This window comes from Dipodomys ordii, unplaced genomic scaffold (genome assembly GCF_000151885.1).
Source record: "Dipodomys ordii isolate 6190 unplaced genomic scaffold, Dord_2.0 Scaffold214, whole genome shotgun sequence".
Lineage (NCBI taxonomy): Eukaryota > Metazoa > Chordata > Mammalia > Rodentia > Heteromyidae > Dipodomys > Dipodomys ordii.
Window position 1 is genome coordinate 303,287 of NW_012267430.1, and position 16,218 is coordinate 319,504.

At 43.4% G+C, this 16,218-nt stretch overlaps 1 protein-coding gene across 1 annotated transcript in view; it reads right to left on the reverse strand.

The window, feature by feature from the left end:
* Positions 1 to 15,744, reverse strand: part of Rpia (ribose 5-phosphate isomerase A) — a 36,104-nt gene extending 20,360 nt beyond the window's left edge. Inside the window, exons 1-3 of the mRNA XM_013035504.1 lie at positions 15,432 to 15,744; positions 6,227 to 6,287; positions 3,950 to 4,005 (exon numbers count right to left, since the gene is read on the reverse strand). Coding sequence (XP_012890958.1) covers positions 3,950 to 4,005; positions 6,227 to 6,287; positions 15,432 to 15,716 — 402 coding nt within the window. The 5' untranslated portion in view covers positions 15,717 to 15,744. The remainder of the gene's footprint in view (positions 1 to 3,949; positions 4,006 to 6,226; positions 6,288 to 15,431) is intronic.
* Positions 15,745 to 16,218: the final 474 nt, after the last annotated feature.

The window sequence follows — 16,218 nt, forward strand, 5'->3', positions numbered from 1 at the left end:
AGATAATGTGATGTTAGGAAAATGAACCCTTAGATATGTATTTAAATGTTTTTTTCTTTCATGCATGTGTTTTTAACACATTTATAAGATTATTTCTTTGTTGCTTTGTATGTCCCTCCCCCACATTATAACCCCTGCTTTCACTATATTTGATGTCGGTATAATTTGTGGAGGAGATGGGGAAAAACAAATCGTTTAAGGATACAGGTGGACCCGTTGCAACAATGAGAAGTACAAGTTGTCATGTCGAAAACGAACTTTACAACTTTGGTGTGGGGGGGGTGGATTGGGTGGGGGGCAGGGGAGGCTGGGAAGGGATGTGAAGAGTAAACAAAGGAGGAGGCTGCTATGCTTGATAAGAAATGTACTCATTATCTTGCCCATGGAATTGTAACCCCTCTGTACAGTATGTTCACAAAAAATAAAAATAAATAAATAGATACTTAGAAACAAAAAAAAAATGAGGGAGACCAAGCAACCTATGTTTCTTTGGGTCTGGCAATGTCATTCTTATTCTTTCTGATGGAAGCGCAGAACTCCATTGTGTATATATACCACATTTTCTTGATCCATTGATCTACTGAGAAGCATCTGGGTTGATTCAGTATGGTAAACAGTACAGCAATGAACATGGTTGTCCTGGTAGCTTTAGTGTGGCCTTATCTGTGGTAATTTGGGTAAATGCCAAGAAAACCACTTCCTTTCTTGACAACCACAGTCTCACTGACAACATTCTCAGCAGCTATCTCAGCTCAAGCCAGATTGACTTTCCTGAGTCCTGACAGATAGCAAGACTGAACAGTGAAGATCCCATTTCCCCCTATCAGCAGGAAGAAGTCTGATTCATTTCATCATTCTTACCACTGGAAGAATTCAGGGTCCTGAGCTTTTTTTTTTTTTTTTACTAGTCCTGGGGCTTGAACTCAGGGCCAGGACACTGTCCTCAGGGACTTTTTGTTTAAGGCTAGCACTCTACCACTTGAGCCACAGAGAACCTGTTGGGCTTTCTATGTTTATGTGGTACTGAGGAATCAAACCTATGGCTTCATGCATGCTAGGCAAGCCACCTTCCCAGCCCAGTCCTGAGTTCTTGATGGAAGAATATTAGTGAAAGAAGGTAAAAGCAGCAAAAGCCAAGTGCCCAGAGAGACTCTACACCAAAAAGGTCACACTACAACACTCAGAGGGCTGATTCCCCAAACCAAAGACTGATATTAAGGCTTACATCCAGGACTTAGATAAAGGCCCAAAGGAGGCCACATACTCCCCCATTCAAGGTTAAATTGGGAGGGGAAAAGAGTGCTAATGGCAAAGGTTAAGTTCCTTCCCACACTTAAGGAGCAGTAGTCTAATCTTTGGGGAGTGGCCATAAGAGAAGGGCCCAGAGCCTTTTATAACCCCACCCTGTTAGATAAAACTAGTTTAATCCAACTGACAGTTTTCAAAGCAACTGCCTGCTTCATCCATTAAGGTGTAACCCTACTTTCCTAATAAATCACTTTTTTTTTTTTTGGTTGGTTGTGGGGCCTGAACTCTGGGCGTGGGCTCTGTCCCTCAGCTCTTCAGCTCAAGGCGAGCTCTCTACCACTTGAGCCACAGTACCACTTCCGGCTTCTTCTGCTTATGTGGTGCTGAGGAATCAAACCCAGAGCCTCATGCATGCAGGGCAAACACTCTACCACTGGACTACCTGACCACTATTTTTGTAACAGGTATTTAACCACTTTTGAAAAGAAAAAAAAAAGTACTCCTTACCAGACCCACATATTAACTAAAAATAAGAGAAAAGCTCAACACCCATCTCAATCTATTCTGAGCCACTAATGACTTACTTATTCTGACCAGACAGCTAGCAGCTAGTTCCAGAATCCCTCCAAAAACCAAGACTAAGATAATGACCAGCCAGGACGTACTTTTACTAGAATTGCTTAATAATGTATGCCTTTCATACCTGGCCAAATTCTTTGTCTATTTAAATCTAAAGTTTATGGCTACACTCTAAAGATGGCTCAAGATGGGCTAACATGTTTACTTTGCCTCTTTTCATGGCCATTTCTGCCATCCAGTAATCCTCCTCTATTTTACCAGCACTCAACACTTTACCTGAAAGATTGGGGTAAGTGCCTGGACCTAACACATGGAATTCCTGGAGGGGGGCCACGTGGACTAGAGTCCCATAACTCTGCTTTCAGCTTTGGAGAGGCAACTGAAACAAAATGTGCCCTTTTCCCATCAGCCACTACAGCTAGTTGGCCCTCGACAAAGATGAAAGATGGACTTATTCTAAGGACTTTTTCTTATCTTTCTCCTACAGCTAGTATCAGCTACAGGCTCTAAGGTCTGACCCTTAGTACTTCTCCCTGACTGGTATGTCTCAGGCCTTCCCCTTTCTCTTTTTTTTTTTTTCTTTTTTGTCAGTCGTGGGGCTTGAACTCTGGGCCTGGGTGCTGTCCCTCAGCTCTTCAGCTCAAGGTGAGGGCTCTACCACTTGAGCCACAGTGCCACTTCCAGTTTTCTGGTGGTTTATGGAGGAGTCTCACGAACTTTCCTGCCCCAGATGGCTTTGAACTGCAATCCTCAGATCTCAGCCTCCTGAGTAGCTAGGAATATAGGCATGAGCCACCAGTGCCCAGCTGCCTTCCCCTTTTTATTCAGTCTGGAAGGTCTTTTGAGGCATTTTGTGGTTTATGTGAACTAATTTGGGCTTTTGCTGTTTGACAGGAAAATTTCAGATCCTTTATTTACAAACTCTTCTGAGCATTTGGGTTCATTTTAACTAACCAAGTTTGGACTTTGTGTTAGTTATTAACAGGGAGGGGATTAATAGGGTGCTTGTAATAGCTCTGTTGTGATTTGCTCATGAATAAAAACTATCCTCTAAAAACAAAAAAGAATGGTAGTATCAAGCTCCTCAATAAATTAAAAAACTAGTTTGTTTGTTTGGTTTTTTTTTAAATCAATATTGGGGTTTGAACTTAGAGCCTTGTGCTTCTAAGCTGAAGCTCTACCACCAGAGCTACACTTCCAGTTCTACTTTTTAGCTGATTATTTTGGAGACAGAATGTCATAAACTTTACTGCCTGGGCTAATTTCAAACCACAATCTTCCAGATCTCAGTCTCCTGAGTAGCTACGATTACAAATGTTGAGTGAGCTACAGGTGCCTGGCAAGAAATACCTTAATAGAGAATTCTCAACAATTGAGAATGAACAACTGAGAGTTATCTCCATCCCCCTTCACTTCCCAAAGTTCACATTTTCCTAATCATTGACTATATTTAGCTGGCTCCATAACTTTATTCCTCCAGTCCCTACTATTTTATGAAAGAGGAACATTAGATATGAAACCAAAATACTATATGTACAGCTTGATGCCAATGGCTCATTCACATAATCCTAACTACTCAGGAGGCTGAGATCTGAGGATCACAGTTTAAAGACAGCCTGGGTAGGAAAATCTGTGAAACTCTTATCTCCAATGAACTACCCAAAAAAAGACAAAAGTGGAGTTGTGGCTCAAGCAGAATGCTAGCCTTGAGCAAAAAAAGCTCAGAGACAGAGCCCAGGGACTGGCACCAAAAGAAAAAGCTGCATGTACATTATTACCACTTTGCTTAATTTATTTCCTTTAGCTTCAATTTTTTTCACCTATGAGACCATATGGTCATCTCTATATATTCTAAAGTCAAATACACTAAAACAATATATATTCTATAGTCAAAATATATTTAGAGAGAGAAAATCTATATATTCTAAAGTCAAAATACACTAAAATATTCTAGGAATAAATAAATGAGCACATGTAAAATCCTACTTCTAAAGAGCAATCCTTGGTCAACAAATTCCTGCTCTCACAAGAACCCTGATATCTGCAGAGCCCCGTATCCGCATAGCAGAACCAGGTTTGGCAATAGCTGCCAATATGCAAAAACATAGGAAGCAGGACATACCTGGAAGGAAGTGGGGATGCAGACGAGATTCAGATTCTCTTGCTTCACTCTTTCAGCTGTGGAGACAAAAGTCACATTGGTAACTCACTTCTCTTGTCACTAGTACGTTTGCTCAAATCTGACCAGAAGGAAAGGCCTATCTCCCACTGACAGTTGTCTTTCATTCTGTGTCCCATCCTTGGTGAAAAAGCTAATGCTTTCACTGTATATACCAGAAAACAGGGACACTGGAACGTCTAAAGAGGTTAAGACAGAACAATCTCAGCTTTCCAAGCAAAAAACATGTACAAACAAGCTCTTTCAATCCAAACAAACCAAAAGATAAGTTACAATTATTACCTCTATTTTCCAAACAAGGAAACTGAGGAAAAGAGATACAGGATCTTGGGCTGGGAAGGTGGCTCAGTGGTAGAGCACTTGCCTTGCATGCCTGAGGCCCTGGGTTCGATTCCTCAGCACCACATAAGCAAAAAGAAAAAAGCTGGAAGTGGCGCTGTGGCTCAAGTGGTAGAGCGCTAGCCTTGAGCTGAAGAGCTGAGGAACAGCGCCCAGGCCCAGAATTCAGGCCCCACAACCAGACCCAAAAACAAACAAAAAAAAAATTAAGAAAAGTGAGGGAAAAGATGGAAAGAGCAAGGGGAGGCTGGGTGCCAGTTGCTGGTAACCCTAGCTAGCTACTCAGGAGGCTGAGATCTAAGGATTGTGAATAGAAGCGAGCACAGGCAGAAAAGTCCAATAAACTACTCAGAAAAAGTTGGAAGACACTGTGGCTCGAGTGTCAGTGCACTAGTCTTCAGCAAAAAAAGTTCAGGGAGCCGGGCGCTGGTGGCTCACGCCTGTAATCCTAGCTACTCAGGAGGCTGAGATCTGAGGATCGCAGTTCAAAGCCAGCCCGGGCAGGAGAGACCGTGAGACTCCTATCTCCAATAAACCACCAGAAACCGGAAGTGGCGCTGTAGCTCAAGTGGTAGAGCACTCGCCTTGAGCTGAAGAGCTGAGGGACAGCGCCCAGGCCCAGAGTTCAAGCCCCATGACCGACAAAAAAAAAAGTTCAGGGAAAGCATCCAGGCCCTGAGATCAAGCCCCAAACAGGCAACAAAAGTGAGTAAGAGAGAGAGATAGAGAGACAGAGACAGAGACAAAGAGAGAGACAGACAGACAGAGAGGGAGGGAGGGAGGAAGGATGAGTGAGAATGTTGAATGGGATGACACTGATCAAGACACATTGTGTTCATAAAACTATGTTGTTAAATGGCCAGCTACTTAAAGAGAATTAGTAAATTAATTAATAAAAAACTGTCTTTTGAACAGTGGCTGAACCACATGACTAAACCCCAAACCAGCATTAGGAAAAGGGTATAGAGTTCAGTAGGCAGCAACCAAAACAGTTGAGTTTAGCCATGAGAGGAGCAAAGTAGCAGAAAGAGATCAGAGTCACCTATCATCTTTGTATGCTCAACAGATACTTTTCTCAAAAAAAAAGAAAGAAAAAGAAAACCTTTCTTCTTAAAATGTCAAGTTTTAAATCACCAAGTCTGCATAATGGAAGGCTTGGCTGCCACTCTTACCAAAGCATAGTATTCCCTGTCCTTAAATCCCCCCTTCTTAGTCAGAATAGTAAGATACTCAGCTCTACAGCTCCAGCTCGGCCAGTAAGGCCGCTCCCAGAAGCCACTACACCAGCATAACAACCACTTCTTAATAACCAAGAGAACCTAGATTTTGCCTCCTGGGCCCTGACCCTTAGCATCTAAAAGAGATCAGGGTTGGGTAAGCCTTCCCAGGCTTTGTACTGACAAACAAAGAGCAGGGCAGCAGAACCTGTTGAGCAGCCATGGGGCTGGTCACTCCTGAGTCCTTCCCAAGCACATACACAACCCTATCAAATATGAAGTTAGGAACCAGCCACCAACTACAGGAGCCTCATCTACTCTCATACACAGGGAAAACCTACTTTGTTTGCCACAGGAAGCCTGGGACCAAACGTAAGACTCCTACTGGCAATATACCACTAAGATAACTACAGTTCTGCTGGGATTTAGCCTCTCCATGTCTAGCTGGGCATCATGACCCCAATATGGGTAGAAAATGCCCAAGAACCCCCTTCCCCAAAGAACAGAAATACTCAACTGACCCCAGGCAAACAGCCCCCTCTCCCAGATCTGCAGGACACGAGCTAAGATGGGAAAGTGCAAACCTGTACCCAGTGCTTCCCATTCTCTACCTCCCACCCCCATGACCAAACACAAAGCATTCCCTAGACTGCTCAAAACATACCTATTCGCTGCACAGCATGAACAATTGTGGAACCACTTCCAATTCCCAGCACTTGGTTATTCTGTAAAAAAATAGGGAAAAGAAAACAAAATTCATTATACTGCATTTTATTCCCTCTTCAGACTACTTCCTAGAACTAAAAATTATAAAGAGCAATTTACTATCATAGGTACAAGGCAGGTACTGTGCCTACCTTCCATGCACATAACCACTGAACCTCAAAACTGTACTTTATCCTGGTATCCAGTATCTAGTGGACAATTAATCAACAAAACCTTCCTCCTTTCCATTCTAACATTGCTAATACCACCATCTCACACACACACACACACACACACACACACACACACACACACACACACACTCCACCAGACAAAATGATTGGCTCAATTCTTTACACAGTAACTTCACAACTTAGATTGGCCTCACAGTGAGACCAAAAGAGGATAGTCTTAGGAGAAAAACACCAAATTGTAATACCTAAGCGCCTCTTCCTATATATATAAAAGAATATACAAACTGAAACAAACTCCAAAGATAAGGAAACAAAGGACCTTTTCTTAATTTGTTTTTTTCATTTTCAGATGACTCTGTATCCTTTACCTCACACAATGTGCGTACATGCACATCTGAGGGAAGGTTGAGGAAGGGCACAGAATCAGTGAAAAAGTATAGCAGTGGAGCACAATGGACATTGATGAAAGTGAACCAGGCAACTCGTGGGCAGAGATTGGAGAGAGAGAATGGGAGAGAAGAAGGGAACAGATACCAAGCAAAACTTGACACATGTAAAGGTAAACCCACTGTACACCACCTCTAAAACAAAATATTGTTTTTTAAAGAAAAGAAAAAGGAGCTTACAAGTTTGTATTCCCACAACAATGATTTGTTGTGCTTCTGGGTCTTTATTAAGAAAATTTCAGCCTGTGCCAAGGAGCCCTAGTTTTCTACTTTGGAAAGCAGTATGGAGGTTCCTCAAAAGACTCCACATAGAGCTCCCCTATATTCAGCAATCCCACTTTTAGGCATTTACCCAAATGATCATAAATAAGACCATACTAAAGCTACCAGCACAACTATGTTTATTGCAGCATTATTCACCGTAGCTAAGATATGGAACCAACCCAGATGCCCCTCAGTAGATGAATGGGTCAAGAAAAGGTAGTATGTGTAGATAGATAGATAGATACATACATACATAGATACATAGATACATAGATAGATAGATAGATAGATACATAGATACATAGATACATAGATAGATACATAGATACATAGATAGATACATAGATACATAGATAGATGGATGGATGGATGGATGGATGGATGGATGGATGGATGGATGGATGGATAGATGGATAGATAGATAGATAGATAGATAGATAGATAGATAGATAGATAGATAGATAGATAGATAGATAATAGAATTCTATACCTCCATCAGAAAGAATGACACCGCCCCATTTGTTAAGAAATAGAAAGACTTGGTAAACATTATATTAAGTGAAGTAAGCCAGACCCAAAGAAATATAGGTCCCATGGTTTCCCTTATCTTCAATAACTAGTATATGTCTAAAACAAGCAGAAGAGATCAAAAGCTATGTACGTATGACCATACAAGCTGATGCTAAGTGAAATGAACCCCAAGATAGGGACACAAGAGATTTTCTTTCTTGCTGTTCGTTTTAATGTACTATGTGATTTTTTTTTGTTTCTTTATATGTTCTTTCCCCATGGTATAACCCCTGTTGTTACTGTATTTGATTTCTGTATCATGTATCTTGTATATACATTTTTCTAATTTGGGGAGGGGAAGGGAAATAACAAATTGCTGAAATAAGGACACAGGATGACCTATTGTAACAAGATATATAAGACACTATGCTGAAAATGAACTTTACAACCTTGGGGGGGGGGAGGAAAGGGATGATAGGGGAAAAACAAGGAGGGGGTAACAATGCTTGATAGGAAATGGACTCATTACCTTGCTCATGTAACTTTAAACCCTCTGTACAGTATCTTTACAATAAAAAATATTGAAAAAGAAAAGAAAAGAAAAAGGAGCTTACAGACAATGTCTAAACCCAGAATTAAAGGCCCAGGACAAGAAAAGAAATAGCCTTTCACTAAACACTGAAAGATTTCTACCAAACAAAGGAAAGAGAAACAAAAGGCCCTAGAAAACAGTATTTTTTACAATAAAAAATGTATAAAAGAGAAAGACAGAAGAGAGAAATAAAAGAAACAAAGAAAGAGAGAGAGATACAGAGGGCGGGGAAGAAGGAAGGAAGGAAAGAAGGAAGGAAGGAAGAGAGGAAATAATGACCAAAGGACTGAGGGTAGAGTACCTATGCTAGGTAAGCACAAAATCCTGTATTCAAGTCCCAGTAAAAACAAATAAATAAAAAAGTATATTTTTTTTAAAAAGGCCCTAGAAGAAAAAGTTTAGGTAAGGGTGGAAAGCTGGTGTTTCTGACTTTCATACCTTTTCACACAAACTTAACACCTAGAAGTCAGGGATTGACACCTTCAACTTTACCACCTTCAAGATGGGAGCAACTCAGGAAACTTTAGGGACATATCAGGGCTACTATCTAGAGCTCTCTAAGAAAGTAGAAGAGGTAAGGGTATGAAGTAAATTCAAAATAGTAAATCACATCAGCATCTGTCCAGTTAATCCCACAGGGTCCCTATTTTCTCCAAGCCTGCCTCAGTGAAAATGGGAAGAGAACAGAAGCTTATGAGTAAGGAAGCCTGACAGTATCCATCTGCAACATAGCATGTTATAGATGTGGAAAGCTTCTTCCTGAATACCAAGAACAAGAAACACTTGTCCATGTACTGAACTTGCCATTCTAAGAAAGGTGCAGAACAGTCAGACCATGAGAGCAAAGAAAGGCCCAGGACTACCGCCAGAAACTAATAAGCAACTTACTGGGATTAACCTCCTGCCAGGCTATGGCACAACAAATAACACCAAAGCAGCAGCTACCACTTATTAAATATCCACCTAGAATGAGTGACAAATGTTAATATAAAGTCAAATCTCACAACAGTTTCTTATGACCTGGTGACCCACTATCCCCACTTTAGAGATTAATCCAATACTGTACAACTTGAAAATGGGCAGGAGATCACTGGATATCCTTTCAGTGCAATGCTGGAACCACTTACATTATTTGACCTTTCAGGATTTGTATTATTTGACAACTATGAAGGACAGGCTCTAACTTATTAAAAAAAAAAACCTGTTAACTAAGTAATTAAAATGAGTATGTCCTAATAAATACAGGATAAGTTGATATGTACATATCATTTTTCCCACCATCAAAATACTGTTAAGTTATGGTAGAGCATACCTGTTATCCCAACTGCTTCAGAAATAGAAGCAGGAGCATCACAAGTTCATGCCAGCCTCAGTAATAAATGCAATGAGGGTTTGTCTCAAAAACCTTATAAAATGAGTGCTAGACCATGGAACACCAAGTGAAAGATCATGAAAGCCCCATACCCCCAGAAATGGCTGGCTTTGTGGATTAAGTGGTAAAGCATCTGCCTAGGATGGCAAGGCTATGTGGCAAGGCTCTGGGCTCAATCCTGGTACTCCTCCCAAAAAATTACATATATAGTATGTACATGCTGTCATTCAAACCATTATAAGGCAGAGACTATCTATGTTAAGAAGTAGGACCTCTGGAAGGTAATCAGGTCATGGAGGCTCCACTCCCACAGATGAGACTATGCCACACTATGGCGCCAATATCTACCTACTGACTCTCATTCTTCTCTCCTCCACTGCCACCTCAAATCGCCCCTGCCCAGCTTCCAGGTACCATTCAGCACCTTGATACTGAATTTCCCAGCCTCTAGAACTGTGAATTCATAAATGTATACTCATTACAAATAACCCAACCTCGGGTATTATTAAATGAATTAAGACACATGTGAATTAATTTAATGAATAAAAAAAACTGCCAAGTAATTGAATGCTAGTGCTCACACCTGCATTCCTCAGAGCTAAGGAGGCTGAGAATCATGGGTTGAAGCCTGCCCCATCCCTCCCCAGGCAAGAAATTTTATAAGACCCTTATCTCCAATAAACTACTCAAAAGCCAGAAATGGAGCTGTGGCTCACGTGGTAGAATGCCAGCCTCAAGGAAAAAAACAAAAACAAAAAAACTCAGGGACAGCACCCAGGCCCTGAGTTTAAGCCCCAGGACCAGTCCACCCCACCCCCCCCCACACACACACCCACACACACAACACCATTATGTTCCATTTTATATATGTAGCAAGAACTTATCTTTTCAAAAAATGATCTTTTAATCACAGAACTGCCAACATATACATATACAACTTTACTTTGAATAAAGAATTTCAGGAAGTGCTGAAACAACACTACATTGTCAGTTTCCCATTTAAGAGTCCCAACAACTTATTAACACTGGCAAGGGAAAGTCTACTCTGAAACTTCCTTTGCAGGAGGAAGAAAAGTCCCAGGAGCCCCTCCAAACCAACTGAAGGCTACAGTTGAAACTCCTCACTTTGCATAACACAAAACCACAAGAATACCCAGGGGCAAGCCCCTAGGCCACAGGCTTGATTAGGTGCTTCTTAAAGATAGACTACATCAAATATTGGAAAACATTAGAAAGAATGACCAACAGGTAGAGAGATTTTAAAACACATTCAAAATTAAATACTAATTAATATCCTTGGCAACTACAAACTTGGAACACTTAAAAAGCTTCCAGAGCTTCATGGCTCAATGGTAGAGTGCTTGCCTAGCAGACTTAAGGCCTTGAATTTAAACTCCAGTACCACATCTCAATGTGCAGTTGCGTACTATAACCCTAAGGTACTTAGGAGGCTGAGATCCAGAATATAAAGATTAAAAGCCAGTCCAGGCATAAAAGTGCATAAGACTCACCTCAAAAAAATTTTTTAAGGGAGGGAAATGTGGCTTAGTAGTAGAGTGCTTGCCTAGCATGCATGAAGCTCTGGGTTTGATTCCAGTACCACATAAACAGAAAAAGCTGGAAGTGGCACTGTGGCTCAAGTGGTAGAGTGCTAGCCTTGAGCAAAAGAAGCTTAGGGACAGTTGCTCAGGCCCAGAGTTAAAAAAAAGAAGGAAGGAAGGAAGGAAGGAAGGAAGGAAGGAAGGAAGGAAGGAAGGAAGGAAGGAAGGAAGGAAGGAAGGAAGGAGCAGGACTATGGGCATGGTTCAAATGGTAGAGAGCCAGACAAGCTTTCAAACAAACCAAGGAAGCATGAAGCCCTCATTTCAAATCCCAGGAACACCAAAAACTTAAAATAAAACTTACAGCAGGTCTTTCCTGCCTACAGAAGACTATATTTCTGTATTCCATAGGACTTGAACTCAGGAGTTTGCTCAGCTTGCTGGCTCAGAGCTGGCTTTCTCCTATGCCTCCAAGCTGGCCTTCTGCTAGTTAACTGGAGATAAAGTTTCTCTCCAACTTTTTTGTTTTTTTTTTGTATTTGGGGGGTTTTTTTGTTGGTCGTGGAAGCTTGAACTCTGGGCCTGGGAGCTGTACCTCAGCTCTTCAGCTCAAGGCAAGCACTTGAGCCACAGCGCTACTTCTGGTTTTCTGGTGGTTTATTGTAGATAAGAGTCCAACAGACTTTCCTGCCCAGGCAGCCGTTGAACTGTGATCCTCAGATCTCAGACTCCTGAGTAGCTAGGATTACTGGTATTAGCCGCCAGTACCCGGCTCTCTCCAACTTCCAAGGGCATGGAACTGGGATTCTCCAGGTCTCAACCTCTTAAGTAACAAGGATTGGGCTGGGAAGGTGGCTCAGTGGTAGACTGCTTGCCTTGCATGCATGAGGCCCTGGGTTTGATTCCTCAGCACCACATAAGCAAAAAGAAAAAAGCTGGAAGTGGCACTGTAGCTCAAGTGGTAGAGCTCTAGCCTTGAGCTGAAGAGCTGAGGGACAGCGCCCAGGCCCAGAGTGCAGGCCCCACGACCGGACCCCCCCCCAAAAAAAATTAAGTAACAGGGATTACAGGTGTAAGCCACAAGTGTCTAGATTCAATTTTTGTATTCTTAATCTAGTAGAAACCATTTTTACTAAGGCACACTTCCAAAGTTATCAAATGCACCACAGGGTTTAGTTAGGCTATCAGAGCAGAGCTTGCAGATTCTACCTGTCATGATGGAAGCATCCAATAAAGTCATTTAGCTGCCAGAGCAAACACCAAACACAAGGACTTCAAAGCAAGAATGTGGATTGCCACAATGTCATCACAAGGTTCACCATAACAACAACAAACAAAAACTCTTAAATGGCTATATATCTCAGTATGTAAAATCTTCAACTAAAAACGGTCTTGCCTTCACAATGCTTAGGTAGGTTTAACCTGATCTGAAGCTGAGGGCTCTACCTATAAAATAATTTGATTGCCAGATTCCTCACTACTACAGGCTTACAAACTCCTAGAAGGCTGGTGGCACACAGATGAACTTGGGTACATCAGAGCTCTTCCTTTGGCTTCTAACTTCAGGGGCCTGAAAGACCCAAAGCTCTTAAATTCATGTGCTCTTAATAGCCCTAGAATCAAATGACAAACCTAGGAATCACTGCCTTAGCCAAAGCTAACTTCAAGTGGCCAAAGGCTGGCTGGGAGGTAGTCTTACAGCAGAAAGCCCTTCTAATGGACCATACTAAACCATATGTGCAACGGCAGAAATTCACAAACCCTGTTCTATGGGATAACTTTAGAAACACTGCTGACCAAATGGAGCCACTATCCAATAGCTTCTTTGAACTAAACAATTTAATTTTAAAAAAAAAGCCAGCCAGGAGCAGGGGCTCATGCCTGTAATCCTAACTATTCAGGAGGCTGAGATCTGAGGATCAAGGCTCGAAACCAGACCAGGGAAAAAATTCTGTGAGACCCTTTAATTAACCACAAAAAGCCAGAAGTAAAACCATGGTTCAAGTGGTAAGAGTACTAGTCTGGAGCACAAAAGCTCAAGGGGCAGCACAAGGCCCAGAGTTAAAAACCCTGGACCAGCAAAAAAAAAAAAAAAAGCAGAGTGGACAGAGGAAATTAAGGCTACAGGTTTGGGGGCAAAGCTAGTTGTGCTTGGTAACCCAACCTAGGATAACTATATCTCTCTACCCCACCATCACTCTCTAAAACAGGCAGATCTAAACCCAGTATTTCATTGAGAATTCTCCAGGATTATCATCTACCCAGAAGTGAGAATAATCATTACTACACCAGAACACCAATGCACAGGGGTCTGGAAACCATACATCCAGATCTAAGCAAAGGGCCACTTTACACAATTCAACATTTCTGGATGAGGTTTCACTGTGGCTAACACTGAATGAAGAAGATAAGGGAAGGTTGACTACTGCCCAAGGGCTTATCCCTTAGGGAGCTAGGCAGACAAGCACAGATAACTAAAACGAAAGCCACCAACATAAAGCACCTCCTAAGCATAAAGAACTGGAGGAGAAACCTTTCTTGCCTTAGGAAGCTAAAGAAAAAAATGAAAGCGCCAGGTGCTGGTGGCTCATGCCTATAATCCTTGCTACTCAGGAGGCTGAGATCTGAGATTCGCAGTCCAAAGCCAGCCTGGGTAGGAAAGTCCATGAGATTCTTATCTCCAATAAATCACCAGAAAACGGGAAATGGCAATGTGGCTCTAGTGGTAGAGCGCTAGCCTTGGGCTGAAGAGCTGAGGGACAGCACCCCGGGCCAGAGTTCAAGCCCCAAGACCCACGAGAAGAGAAAAGAAAGAAAAGGGGAAGGAGAAAGGAGAAAGCAAAACTTGGGTCTTTGAACCAAACTTTCAAAGACAAATAGAAGGCCAATGGAGATATCCCCAACATCACCTGATAACTTCTTTGAGTGATATGGCTGTATTCCAATGTTTTTTGAGCTCTAACCTGAGATGAAGGTTTGCAGATGTTTACTTAGCCAAAGACATAACTATAAATCAAAGGTCAGGGAGACATGTACCACCAGATATTAATGTAAATGGACTAACAGGATAAGGTAGATGTAGGGATTTTGTAATTGGATAGATTTCATTTATCCATCTATGAATAAATCTTAAGCCAGTATTCAAATTTCAGCTTATTATTCCAAGCATAACAGGCTGTGGCACTAAAATCCCAAACAGGGTCACCATTGTCACTCCTAATTCCTATAGAAAATCCTATTGCCAACCAGACCTACAAAAAACAAGGTGGCAATGGAACTGGTCTAAGAGTAGCAGGAAAGACTGGGTTCAACATCCCCGACCTGACACTGGTCCTCCCACTTACCTAGGTTGCAGTGAAACTCATAGGGCATCATCTTTGCCAGGGCATTGCTCCATACAGTAAAGTATTAACAAAGGTGAAGAAGTTTCCTTTGAGGAGAAAAGGGGATCTGCTAATGCTGCCTAGGAAGTAGCAAATAGACAAAAAAGACTAACAAGACCAAGAAAGTCCACCACAGGGCAGAAACACAGCACTTGTCTTCTGCTGAAGTACTGTAATTAAAAATAATTAACTCGACTAGTTGACAGCAAAAAACCCACCTGGGTTGAAAGACCAACAGCACCACACCTACCACTTACCAACCAAAAGTGGGGTCACGACCTCATAGGGTAACTTCTAAACATCTCTGCAGCTCCACTCTGAGAAGTGTCCACCGGGCCTCGTTAAAGGTAGAAGTCTTAAAGTCCTCGCTTCCCCCTTGGGCTGGATCTCTCCTTCCCTCTCACGTGCACACTCAGAGACGCGCGCGCGCCAAGCTAAGAGCTTCCTTGGGGTGAAATTTCAGACCACACTGCAAACCTGCGGTTTACTGGCTTCCCGAGACAGTGGGAATTAGACTTCCAGACAGCCCCAGGGCTCGCAATTTTCCATCTGTTGACAAGGAAGCCAACCGGTAAGTGCCCCTAACACCTACTCCAAACATCAGACACCACGGCGCTTCACTGTGAAAACTGTTCCAGCGGTGCCAGAAACCTTGGGAAACCACAGTCCTTAGGAGCCTTGACAGCAGTAGACTCCACATCTAAAGGGCCTTTCCGGGGCAGGGAAGAGAGATCAAACTCGTGCCGTGTCCCCCCCTCACGCAGCCGCTCTTTCCAGGAACTGGGCACGCCCTGGCAGTCCGCCGCGCGCCCGACACGAACCCATCACGCCGCGGGCAGGCTCCCCACGCCCCTCTGCTCACCCTCACGTGGTTTTCCACGGCCGCGCGACCCGCCAGCTTCTTCGCCTCCTCGGCCTTGGACATCGTGGATTGGGCCGGGCCGACCCTGTTGGAGTCCGGGCCGCTGGTGCTTAAGGCGCCCGTACCACTTCGGGTCCCGGACTGTTCACGCCCCGGCAGCTGCACGAGGGAGCCCGGGAGGGCCCAGCTGTTCCCGCCTCCTCCAGAGGCCGCGCCCCCGGCCCGCCCGGGCAGCGGGGCCAGGACCCGCCCGTAGAGGGTGCTGAAGGGCCCGGGGCGCTGCATCCCGACGCCTCGCTCCAGCCCCAGCTGAGGTCCCGCCCCCCGCTCTTCCGGAAGTCTGTTCGCTCACGCCAGCAGTTCGCGCGCCCGGCTGCGTGCAGCCTGCCGGGAGATGTAGTTCTGTGATGTCGCTAACTCTTAACAATGGCCCTAGTATGAACTACCAGCCCCACAATGCTCGCCGACAAGTTATGCAAATTATCCGCGACGTAATCGGGCGCATCTGTCCGAAAGGTCCCAGTAGCGACGGGCACGGATGGTTGGCGACTGCTATCCAGGTCATCACACCACCGTTAGAAGAAAGCTAGGGACTTTTCTATCTGCCCAGGCATCAGAAAAAGGAGTGCTAGAAATGACCCTGTCCATTTTCCTGTGGCTGAGCCTTGAACGACACTCAGGGAAGAGATTCTGCGGAGGTCAAGGCCCTCTTAAAAACGACACCTCTAAGCCCGGTGGCTCACGCCTGTAATCCTAGCTTGATAAGGAGAGTGGGATCTGAGGATCA